The 12,880-nt window shown below is 36.3% G+C and overlaps 1 protein-coding gene across 2 annotated transcripts in view; it reads left to right on the top strand.

Moving 5' to 3' along the window:
• clstn2b (calsyntenin 2b) overlaps window positions 1–12,880 on the top strand; it is a 65,931-nt gene that overhangs the window by 30,011 nt on the left and 23,040 nt on the right. For both annotated transcript variants that reach the window (XM_084419878.1, XM_084419879.1), the window contains exons 6-8: window positions 4,916–5,101; window positions 6,357–6,614; window positions 7,494–7,615. In XM_084419878.1, the coding sequence (XP_084276004.1) occupies window positions 4,916–5,101; window positions 6,357–6,614; window positions 7,494–7,615 (566 nt within the window). The remainder of the gene's footprint in view (window positions 1–4,915; window positions 5,102–6,356; window positions 6,615–7,493; window positions 7,616–12,880) is intronic.

Here is a 12,880-nt window from a genome sequence, read left to right as displayed (position 1 = left end):
ACACGAGGGAAATCATTGTTGTGCCTGTCCATGCTTACACATTTACCCAAATTATCATACGCCTGTTTAACCGAAGCTAATTTGGGTGGGTTTCTCCCATCCCCAATGTCACTTCTCTGTCTTTTACGGCCCTGACGAGAACGTCAGTCTCCTCGGCTGTGAACTGCTCCTGGCGCGCGCCTGGAAAATCCGCAGTTATAATAGCAATCCGCCATGGAACAAGCGCGCCTGCTCTTAAAGGGAATGTGAGATGACGCTCTGATTGGTTTATTTCACGTTACGCCCAAACCACACCTATGAATAATGAAGCTACTTCAGACCAACCCATTTTAGATTTGTGTCAGGCGCAAGAGTAATTTATCCCGCCGGTATAATAGCAACAGCGCCCAAGACCCGCCTATAAAGTTACTTGCGTTTCGCGTTTGATACTTGCGTTTCAGATCGTTAAAATAGGGGCCAAGGTGTTTTTTGAACATTCAAGCTTGAAAACATATTCTAGTAGAGCCCAAAAAAACTAAATCAAGACTTTGTAAAAGCTGCTTACTATGGCCTCTTTAAGTAATTGCCATTATTTTCAATGCAAACACTTTTTATGTAAATTAGGCTGGTTTTATAAACTAATTTCACAAAACATACACTGTTTGCCTGATGCAGTTAATGTTTCACTATTAGCATTGACCTTAAGAATTTTGTTGAATTTCAAGTGCATTTTTGTTTCTTCTAAGGACATTTTAATTGATTATGGCTGCAATTATTAATAATTGAACTGCATTGTTTTATTGTTTCATAATGTTTCCTGGGGTCCACTTATAGTGATAGTATGATTTTTACTTAAAAAAAATTCATAATTTCGAAATAAAAGGCATTTTCCTACCCTGATTTTAGCCTCTGATTAATTGAACGCTCTGTTTGAAGGGGCGTGTCTGCTGTGAGACTTAAGTGTAAACGCCCACTGCTGTGATTGGCCAATAGTGTTGCATATGAAATAGCTAGTATTACATGTGGAACTCTCTCAAAAACTTTTATCACGTTTTTACTATTACTGCTCTCAATGTTAACTACTCATGAAAAGTGATAAATCTAGAAATGCAATTAGATCTATGGCATTATATTAAGATCGTGGCATGAAAAGTTGCAGTGATGAGCATAGCTGATGACAGACATGTATGCAGCGATCTCGTCATTGCAACTCGATTTCTGCACACTAACGAATGCTTTCATCATAACTAACAGTGCAAACAAAATGTAAATAAGAGATTCGTTGATTATTACAGGAGTTTTGGCGCGAGTCCAGACCTCAGTCAGTGATAATGTGACGCAATGTTTGATTGACAGCTCCAGCGTGTGCTGTTTGATTGACAGCAACAGCTTTTGTTAACTGAGTGTTCTTTGATCGCTTTCTATATATATTTCAATCCGTTTAAATAACAGATTATTTACACAGAAATAATGTGAAGTTGACTGTTTAGTCACTGGTTTGATTTACTGACAGGACAAAGAACATATGACTGTAGCTACATGAATCATTACATCAGAAATCTCTGGTCACAGATCAGGCATTAGAATTAACAGTTACTTACATGTTGTGGCAATACTACTGTCAAGTCCATGTCGTAAAAGCCTGCAAAGCCTGCGCCGAGTTTGCCGACTGATTTACCAAAGAATCCAGTGAAATGTACCGAATACAAATAAATAATGCAAAACTGAGACATTCACATTGTTGAAAATGTGACGAGTCGTTCGCTGGGCCTGGTAACAATAAAAGCTGATTTTGGACTAACAAGGACGTTTTCAGTTCTGAAACTTTCAGGATATTCTTATAATATGATGACCTCTTATATGTCAAAACTTCAAGAAATTTTTTATTTCTCAGTTCATGACCCCTTTAATGCAAAACAAGTTAGTTTGACGTTTGCATGTGGTTCATTCATATACATTCAGGGTTCAAGCAAACTCCGATAAGCTTTAGTATTAAAGCAATCTGACCTAGTTCACGGAAGTCAACTCCTATCAGTATCATGTATTTTGCCTAATATTGTATAATGCATTTCTCATTGCTGCTTGTCTCTGCAGAAATTGCCTTCGCTAAGCAGCTTGCATTCTCTCGCAGTCTTTCCACTGACACGAGCAGACGCCTTTCATTCTGTGCATGTTGAGAAGTAAAATTAAACAAAAGCATAAAATTATGCTTAAAATCGCTTTCCATTTTTGGTATCTTCTCCTCATGAGTCGTTTCCTAGCTGTAGTGGTAAAACAGCCATCGCTAGTACTACTTACATTGGAAAGCAAAACTCGCTGATCAACATACTGTGGTTTTGAGACACATACTACAATGTGAAAATAGACCTATGAGGACAAAATTATGAAGAATCAAATTCTAGATCATATCAAACAATCAAACTGTGAAAACAACCTCAAATTAAATCAAAACTGTGAATATGGATATTAAAATAGAACCTCTTACAAGTCAACATTGAACCTATTTATAAGCTTAAAGGGATAGTTCATCATTTACTCAACCTCATTTCATTCCAAAAGTATGACTTTCTTTCTTTTGTGAAAAACTTTTTTTTTTTTTCTATTCAAAGAAAGTCAACGTTCTTTAAAATATCATGCTGCGTTGGAACAACATGAGGGTGAGTAAATAATAACAGATATTTCATCGTTTTAATACATGTCCCTGGTCTTATTGTGCACTTTTATCTTTGCATGTTATTCCAAAGGCAAAAAAGTTTCTTTGAACCTTTCATTAAAATGCAATAACTTGCTTTCCCCACTGAAACAACTTTCTTTGTCAGCTGACATAATCAAACGCTCTTTTTTCCTCCACTTCAACTGCCTTTTTCACCATCCAATCAATTCCCAATGGATAAAGTCAAGTAAACTTTGGTCTGGACTGTGTCTCCCAGAATGCACTTTGATGCGTCTCTGATGTGATTGTCCCTCAGGTGTGTTTGGAGACACTCTACACACGCAGACACACACTCACATTCAGTCGAAGCTTCAGGCCACTTTTTTCCAGGCCACTGGATGATGAAAACTGGAGGAAAGGCCAATTTTTCACATCTGACATAAAAAAGCATGAAGGAGAAAGAGAAGTAAACAGCTCCCCGTTGTGTCTCATAAGCAAGGGTAAATAATTCAGCAGGGGTGGACATGTACCTTAAGGCTCTCTCCATGCATAAAAACAATCATTTTCAGCTCCATATTCTCTAACCCAACTGCTCAAAGTGTGAGCTAAAATTTGTGTGGTCTTGTATGTGAATACATGTTTACATAATCCATTTAATACTATCCACCGTTTTAATTTTCCACCCATAACTTCACGTTAAATAACCACTGGCTATAGAATTCATTAAACACAAAACAGCCTGAAAAAAATGTATATGGTGGACAAAATAATGCATTATACAATATTAGGCTATAACCACAATATTTCACCTGGTGGACAAAAAAAACGTACTTTATTACTTTATACACTTTAATTTATATATAAGGTGTATATTACGTAATAAAGTAAGTTTTTTAAAGGTAAATGTCTGAAACGAGTTACTTAAAGGAGAACTCCGGTCAATTTTAACATTGAGCTCATTTTTTTGTACATTTGGAGTGCTGTCAGTACAGAGAACAACGACAAAAATCGGTGTTGCCTACAACGTGTTATCCTCTTTTTAAAATTTGCACCCTGTTGACTTCAATGGGGCAAGTTTTAAACCTGCTTTTAGCCTCTTAACATCCTTGATGTGTCATTACAAGTGCACAGGTCATGTGAGTGACTCCTTCTGAGTGAACGCGGGTGAATCTGACTGCAGTAGATGTGAAAGAAATATATAAAAAATTATGTTTATTCAGCCAGCGCACATACCTGTATTTACATCCTGTTTTCAGTCGAAGTCCACAGTAGTCGATTGTCGAGTTCACGCGCGTGATCATAGGTACTAAACCTATGCAACAATCGATTAAAGTGAATAAGTACATAACTTGATTTTACTAACATTTTTAAGACAAGTGCCTATACGAATTTGATTTATCTGAATCAAGACATACATTTTTTGTTTGTCACTGCTCTGACATTACCAAAGCCGTGTTTATTGAACGGAGCAACAAACGCCATAGTTATGATTTAACCATCCGACAACCTATAACCACAAGCTCTTCAACACAATGGTAACCACAAAAAATACAACAACAGAAATTATTTTAAATGTCCAACATAATAGAACATTAAACACAAATTGGCCTTCCCCTTTCAAGAATTAACACTTAATTTCAACATTTACTCTCCCAAATCAGTGCAAACCAATGCTGGGAACTAAAAATCCAACAGTCACAACAAAAATGAACTAAGAAAACTTCAATTTGACCTATTTAAGTGACCTTGAACACAATCAAATTAATGTTAAATTATGCCATTTTTCTTGTTGAATACTAAAATACATCAGATTGCAGAAGTAAAATGGATTATGAACAGCGCTTGTTCGACTTTAATACAGTTGTCTATTATGATTTAGCTGGCAATGCAAAGAAGCACAAAACATTAGCACATTTTTTGGACACTATATACCATGGTAATCTTAATGGTAACGAAATTACCATCTGACACCATCCCTCTATCATGATACCGCCGGAGTATTTGTGCCAGTAAGTTTTAACTTCTTCCCTGAATGTTTTGGCTAATGCACAACAGAAGGTTGTATTCTCTTTGAGGGGTATTTAAAATGCAGGTTATGTCTCAGACATGTTTAGGAAAAATTGAGTTGTTAATCGTGTTGAAGTCTGGGAAACACTGTGACCTCAATATCTTTTCATTTTCCAGCTCAGTGATGTTAACTGTAATGTTTTCCTGCCATCGCTCTTTCTGTTACCAATACTTTAGCTGCTTATCAAAGCATTTCTCAACGTTCTTTCTCTCCAGGCTGGAACAAGCTTGTCGACTATGAACCAGGAATAGGCAGTAAGCTGTTATTTCCCAAGATGCACCTGGAGACATGTGAGGGATCTGTGTCCTGGATTAGGACCACAGTGGACCTGGAAAGCAGTGGTGATGGAAGAGGCTGTGACAGACAGTCGTACTCTGAGAGATCCTTACAGAAGCTTTGCGGTATGATTAACAGCTATTTATTCCATTGCACGTTTCCTCATTTCTCTTGGGCCGGTTTAATTACAAAATGTGCCTGAGGGCGAAACTAGTCAGACAAAACCTCCACCCTTGTCCTAGAATAGGTATGTGTCTCAGTACAGAATCATTATCAGTGTAATTTTTTCCAAGACTTCATCCATATTAGAGGGATTGTATTGTGAAGCTACAAATTAATCTGTAAAACACAGATAAGAGCTCATATCACAGATCCTCAAGAAGACTAACGGTCATTTCCACATGACTCATGTCAGCGTCCACTGAATTAAAGTCTAGGGGATAAATTAATTCACAAATTAATGGTGTCATAAATGATGTTCAAATTAATGGCGTGGTAACGATATCCTACACAAAGCAAAAGTTAAAATGAAGTCATCTTAAGATTTCTCCTCCTAAGATGACTAATATATATATATATATATATATATATATATATATATATATATATATATATATATAAATTAAATAAAGGATGGATGGATGGATGGATGGATGATAGATGGATAGATATGGATGGATGGATGGATGGATAGATATGGATGGATGGATGATAGATGGATAGATATGGATGGATGGATGGATAGATATGGATGGATGGATGGATAGATATGGATGGATGAATGGGATGGATGGATGATAGATATGGATGGATGGATGGATAGATATGGATGGATGGATGGATGGATGGATGGATGGATGGATGGATGGATGGATGGATGGATGGATGGATGGATGGATGGATGGATGGATGGATGGATGGATGGATGGATGGATGGATGGATGGATGGATGGATAGATATGGATGGATGGATAGATATGGATGGATGGATGGATGGATGGATAGATAGATAGATAGATAGATAGATAGATAGATAGATAGATAGATAGATAGATAGATAGATAGATAGATAGATAGATAGATAGATAGATAGATAGATAGATAGATAGATAGATAGATAATGGTATGACAACATGTTTTTACATTGCTTTAACTCATCAAAATAAGTTAAGCAATTTAAAAAAATTATGTTATACAAGATTCATAAAAAAATTTAAAGTCAGTTTAATGTAATTTCAGTTCAAATGACTTCTAAGTTTAAGATAGATAGATAGATAGATAGAGTCATGTAAAAGGGACTTGTCAAATTACAGATTTAAACTTCCACAACTGTGATCTGTGTTTAAATGATGATTTCATCTCTGAACTCACTGATCACAGGAGCTTCATCAGGCAGCACAGATCTGCTTCCGGCCCCCAGTGGCGCTTTTAATTGGACGGCGACTCTCGTGACGGAAAGCGGTCGGGATAGCGACCTCACATACCAGTTTGATGGTCGTCAAGCTGCCAAGATCCCAGACTGGGCTGTCCCGCAGAATCTAACTGACCAGTTCACCATAACAACATGGATGAAGCACGGGCCGAGTCCAGGACAGAGGGCTGAGAAAGAAACGCTGCTCTGCAACTCTGACAAAACCGGTGAGACACAGAGAACAAAAGATTAGAGAGGAGATAGGGGGAAAAACTCATGGATGCTGCATGTAGGAACAGGAAATTATAGTTGTTTCTCCTACAGTAACAAGATTTAATGGTTAGCTTTCATACCTTTCATATTTCTTATAATGAATAAGTTCCAAACTAGATTCAGAAGAGAGATATAAATAAAGTAAATATAAATAAAGTACAAGTATAATGACTGAAATTAAAGATTTAAAATGTATATATATATAAAATAAAATTATATATATTTCAGTATTTTTCAACCAATAACTCATTTGTGTCTATTTCTAGTAGCCCTAAGGAATGTTGGAAGAAACATCTGAGACAGAACTGATATTTAAATACCCCATAATAACGGCAATTACTTCATAACCTCAGTAATTGCATGGGAAAGAGCAGCTTTCTAGAAAGCTTTTGTATTTCACACTGGAAAAAAATAATTGGTATATCAACCCTTCCATGACTTCCATGGTCTGCCTTTACCAGAAAATCTTTGCTGGTCTACTGGCTATACTAGCACTAAACCAGCAAACACCAGTCGGGAGGACCAGCATGGAGGTTCACGCTGGTCTTTTCAGCAGGGTTGAAGAGGACACAGTTAAGATCAGAATTTCATTTGTTGTGGACGATTGGAGCACTACTTCAAACCCTGTTAAGTTCACAATCCTCTCCTGTCAGGATCTCTATATAGATAAACACACACCAAATGGTGCCATTTCTTTCCCCTCAGGTTCAATTTAGAGATATTATCCTGTATGTCAAGAGGTAATTGTATTCTCTGTCTGTCTCTTGACCTGTCTGCGCTCTCTTTGTCTCTCTCTCTCTCTCTCTCTCTCTCTCTCTCTCTCTCTCTCTCAGAGATGAACAGACACCATTACTCTCTGTATGTGCATAACTGCAGGCTGGTGTTCCTGCTGAGGACGGACTACACACACACACACTCCTTCAGACCGGCTGAATTCCACTGGAAATTAGAACAGGTATGAGAGATGTTTCACAGTAGGAATTTCATTTTAGCCGATCTTCAGATGAAATCAGAACATCAAGAATACAGAACATTCTTGCATGCATGTAATATAAAAGATGTACATTTTAATAGATAGATAGAAGTTCTGGATGGAGTGCCAGACAGACAGACAGACAGACAGATAGATAGATAGATAGATAGATAGATAGATAGATAGATAGATAGATAGATAGATAGATAGATAGATAGATAGATAGATAGATAGATAGATAGATAGATAGATAGATAGATAGATAGATAGATAGATAGATAGATAGATAGATAGATAGATAGATAGATAGACAGACAGACAGACAGACAGACAGATAGATAGATAGATAGATAGATAGATAGATAGATAGATAGATAGATAGATAGATAGATAGATAGATAGATAAACAGACAGAACTATAGATAGATAGATAGATAGATAGATAGATAGATAGATAGATAGATAGATAGATAGATAGATAGATAGATAGATAGATAGATAGATAGATAGATAGACAGACAGACAGACAGACAGATAGATAGATAGATAGATAGATAGATAGATAGATAGATAGATAGATAGATAAACAGACAGAACTATAGATAGATAGATAGATAGATAGATAGATAGATAGATAGATAGATAGATAGATAGATAGATAGATAGATAGATAGATAGATAGATAGATAGATAGATAGATAGATAGATAGATAGATAGATAGATAGATAGATATAGATAGATAGATAGATAGATAGATAGATAGATAGATAGATAGATAGATAGAACTATAGACAGACAGGTAGATAGACAGACAGACAGACAGACAGACAGATAGATAGATAGATAGATAGATAGATAGATAGATAGATAGATAGATAGATAGATAGATAAACAGACAGAACTATAGATAGATAGATAGATAGATAGATAGATAGATAGATAGATAGATAGATAGATAGATAGATAGATAGATAGATAGATAGATAGATAGATAGATAGATAGAACTATAGACAGACAGGTAGATAGACAGACAGACAGACAGACAGACAGACAGATAGATAGATAGATAGATAGATAGATAGATAGATAGATAGATAGATAGAACTACAGACAGACAGGTAGATAGACAGACAGACAGACAGACAGACAGACAGACAGACAGACAGACAGATAGATAGATAGATAGATAGATAGATAGATAGATAGATAGATAGATAGATAGATAGATAGATAGATAGATAGACAGACAGACAGATAGATAGATAGATAGATAGATAGATAGATTTTTCTAATTTTTCTCCCTCATTCTTTCTCTCTCTTCATTTTAATGACAGAAGAAACTTTGTCATAACACTTTCTTTACTTTAAGTGCAAAAACAGCAATCTTCTATCAAATATTAGAAATTAATTTCCTCTTAATGACACCCTTTCTGAAACGTGTTTAGATTCACAGGTCTGCTGCAGGTTAATTGAATCTTTCATCTTGTGCATGCAACAATTCTTTAGTCTATCATTAAGCATATAATTATGCAAATATCCGCTTCTTTAGGGTGAAGATAAAGCCTTACAACGAGAAAGATAGAGGGAGAGAGAAAAGAGTGCAGTCATTAAGAATGTGTTTGTTAGGCAGTGAATTCTCCTCTCTGCTGTGCCAGCGAACAGACCCGCGGGAAGACTAAATCATCTGAGAGAACAGACACACAAATGCAGCGTAACACAAAACTAACAGCGCACTGCATGAACATCCGTGCCAAAGACCAGTTAAAAACCCATCAGAAAAACAGCAGGGTGCCTTTAAAACATGAACTAACAGCATTAGGAACAGGACATATTATGCAAAGTTCTGCTGTCCAAAACAAACAAACAGACTTAAAGGGATGGTTCGGAGTAATTTCAACCTAGGGTCCTTTGCACCATGACCTCGAGCCAAACACCTCTCAGAAGCCTTTTTTCCCTTGATCGAACATTATTAAAGTGAGAGCTTATTTAGAGAAATCAGCCGGATGGCTTAGTGCAGTGCTAATGGATCCAAGGATGTATCTCGTAAATTACCCCACTAATAATGCCCAGGGCCGGGTTTCCCGATAACGATGTATCTTAGCTCTTAAGAGCGCTTTCTACGTGCAAGGTTACGAACGCTCGCAGCAATTCCACGAGCGTTTCCCAAAAATGCACTTAACATGAACGCGCGAGAACGCGCTCTACGTGCTACTTAAGAGTCGCTGTCCATTCGCGAAGTGCTGAAATATAACCTTATATGGAATCGTATTCTGAACGTTTAGCCTTAATTATTAGGTTTAACCTAATAATCGTCATCTGTGGATTATCAATCAATTCAAGACAAGTCTAAAGTCTACATTCAGGCGGAGATAGCCTACTGACAAAAAAAAAAAACAAGAAAAGATACCTTTCAAAAAAGATGAAATTAATGTAGGCCGAATTTTTTTATTTTTAACAGATTTAAAGGACACCATACAAATAAGGAAAAACAAAACATCTGGGTGGACATTGCAAACTAACTGCAACCGGGGGTTTTCAAAGATCAGGGAAGGTGGTCTGCAAGAAATGCCCAATACATGGCTGGTTTTCGTGCACATCAGCAAGTCATTGACAGATTTTTTTTTATTCATCCATAATTTGCCCAGTCTTTGAAGCATATTTCCCACATTACTTCATTCTTTTATGATTTTATTTTATTTTGTTCATTCATTTAATTTAGATGTGTATTTTTTCTTCCCTTTTTTATTATTTAATTTATACATTCATTTAAACAAAAAAAGTACAATAAAGTGTACAATAAAAAAGCACAATCAAAACCTTATATTTGTACTCACTTTGCAGTGTAATCCGTTAAATCTAGATAAAGGTGTAATCTGCCGGTTGTCCTGCAGGTGTCCTCATAAATCTGTCTTCTTACAATGCACTTGGGGATGTACGATTACTCCAGAGCACTCGTAGTTCTACGAAGATTTTCAAGTGCTACTTAAGCTACGATGCTTTTGGGAAACAGACCATAATATTAAGATCAGTCGTACGATCGTTTTTACGATCAATTTAGGCTTACGATGCTTTTGGGAAACGCAGCCCAGAATGGTACCAAACTTCTACAGTAGTACAAATAGGTTCTGTACTCATAAAACGAGGCATTGGAAAGTTTGTAAGTACATCAGGAGTTTATTTAAATAACACTTGCCTGACGGCTCATGCTACCGCTAACCCGCACGTCGAGGTCACTTCAGTGGTTTGGGAAAAGCACGTAAAAGTCCTGGCAGAAAGCGATGCATAAGGATGTAGTGTAACGACGAATTATTATTTTTTCCGAAGTGTTGACAACTTAGTGTTAACGAATAATTGTTGCAAACTGGTACTACTAACAAAATATTAGTGCATTCCTGTAACTGGGCATCGTTACACTACATCCTTATGCATCGCTTTCTGCCAGGACTTTTATGGGCTTTTCCCAAATCACGGAAGTGACCTCGACGTCCAGGTTAGCGGTAGCATGAGCCCTCAGGCTCTAATTTAAATAAACTCCTGATGTACTTACAAACTTTCCAATGCCTCGTTTTATTAAATATAGAACCTATTTGTACTACTGTAAAGTTTGGTACCATTCTGGGCATTATTAGTGGGGTAATTTACGAGATACAACCTTGGATCCATTAGCGCCTGCACTAAACCATTCGGCTGATATCTCTAAATAAGCTCTAACTTTAATAATGTTCGACCAAGGGAAAAAAGGCTTCTGGAGGGTGTTTAGCTCGAGGTCATGGTGCAAAGGACCCTAGGTTGATTTTACTCCGAACCATCCCTTTAAGTGCAACTTAAACATCAGAGCATCAAACTGCAAACCAGTTTGAAGATGCAAGGCGCAGTTGTGTAATGGACAGCATGGATTTTAAGCAGTGCTGTTGCATTCGTTTCTTATTTAGGTCTTTTCCTTTGAAATCTTCATTACCATAACTGTACATTTGCTACCTACATGCTCAGCATTAGAAGATGCAAAGATAGGCCTAGTTTAAAGATTCTGCGGAGATTTTAAGCATCAAAGAGCCTTTTTTCCCAGTGGAGAACAAGTTCTTGAAGAACTTCACCCCACCTTAAAATGAATTTCATAATGTAGTTTCATGAATTCATTACATAAAATATATCAGGTTGAGGGTCCACTGGCCCGAGGGAGAAAGATTTCGGTCTTTGCATGTCTCAGACATCAAAGAACATGAATGATCTTTTTTTAATCTTTCCTAAAGGCTTTTTCTTTCCTCTCCCTGCAGAAAGTAATCTAATTAAATTAGCCTTTTTTTTTTTTTTTAAGAATCTGAGACTAATTTAATTAGCAAGTGGATGGTGTTGTGTTTCCATTATGAAAATTAATTAAAAGATATGAATATTAATGCAATGTGAAGTTTTCTTGGGTGAGTGCTGAATGTTGGCTCAATTACACAAATGACAATTCCAGTGTTTAATTGCACTTTGCAAAACATCATTTTTACTTCCATTCGCTTTGTTTGTAGCAAAATAAAGCATTCTAATGCATTATATGTTTTTTTTACTAAAAGGCAACATGCTTCATTCACTAATAGCATGCAATAATACAATCAATATACTTATGTATGCACACAAAATTCTAATGCAATATTTCCACAGGTGTATATGCTCACGAATTTGTCCTAACGTTTGTTCTTGAACCTCATATTTGCCAACAGTGCATTGGGCAATACAGACTGCATTTTATCATTTCATTTCAATTTTATTTACTCTTAATCAGAATGAATACTTTTAATCACATAGTTTTGTTGATGTCAGATCCAATACAGTTGCAAACTCTCCATTACACTGTGCCCCGTTTACAAAACAAGTTGCAGTCAAATTCCCCGAACAAATATATAATCCTCTGACGTGATCCGGGAACGCCATTAAAAATGTGTTTTAGTGAGTGAGAATGTGCTTAGAGTTTTGCAAAATAGAGTGCATGAGATTTGCAAACAGTGTCTTTAACTACCTGTACTTGTTTAATGTTTTACAGAAAGAGTGATTTATTCGACAAATTGGTTTAGGATATTTGAGAATTGGATTCAGAGAATGGGATTTAGTGTTTTAGCAATTCAGAAAAACTGTAAGAGTAATAAGGTCACTTTTTACAGTGTATCCGTGGTCTTATCTCAGAATCATTTTTTTTTAAATGAAACTTTCTAAATCATGATATCTGTAGTTCATATCCAGATTTTAAGCAGAAATTAGCGAC

Source organism: Rutilus rutilus (genome assembly GCF_951802725.1).
Source record: "Rutilus rutilus genome assembly, chromosome: 9".
In the NCBI taxonomy this organism is placed as follows: domain Eukaryota; kingdom Metazoa; phylum Chordata; class Actinopteri; order Cypriniformes; family Leuciscidae; genus Rutilus; species Rutilus rutilus.
This window is presented reverse-complemented; position numbering and strand designations above follow the sequence as displayed.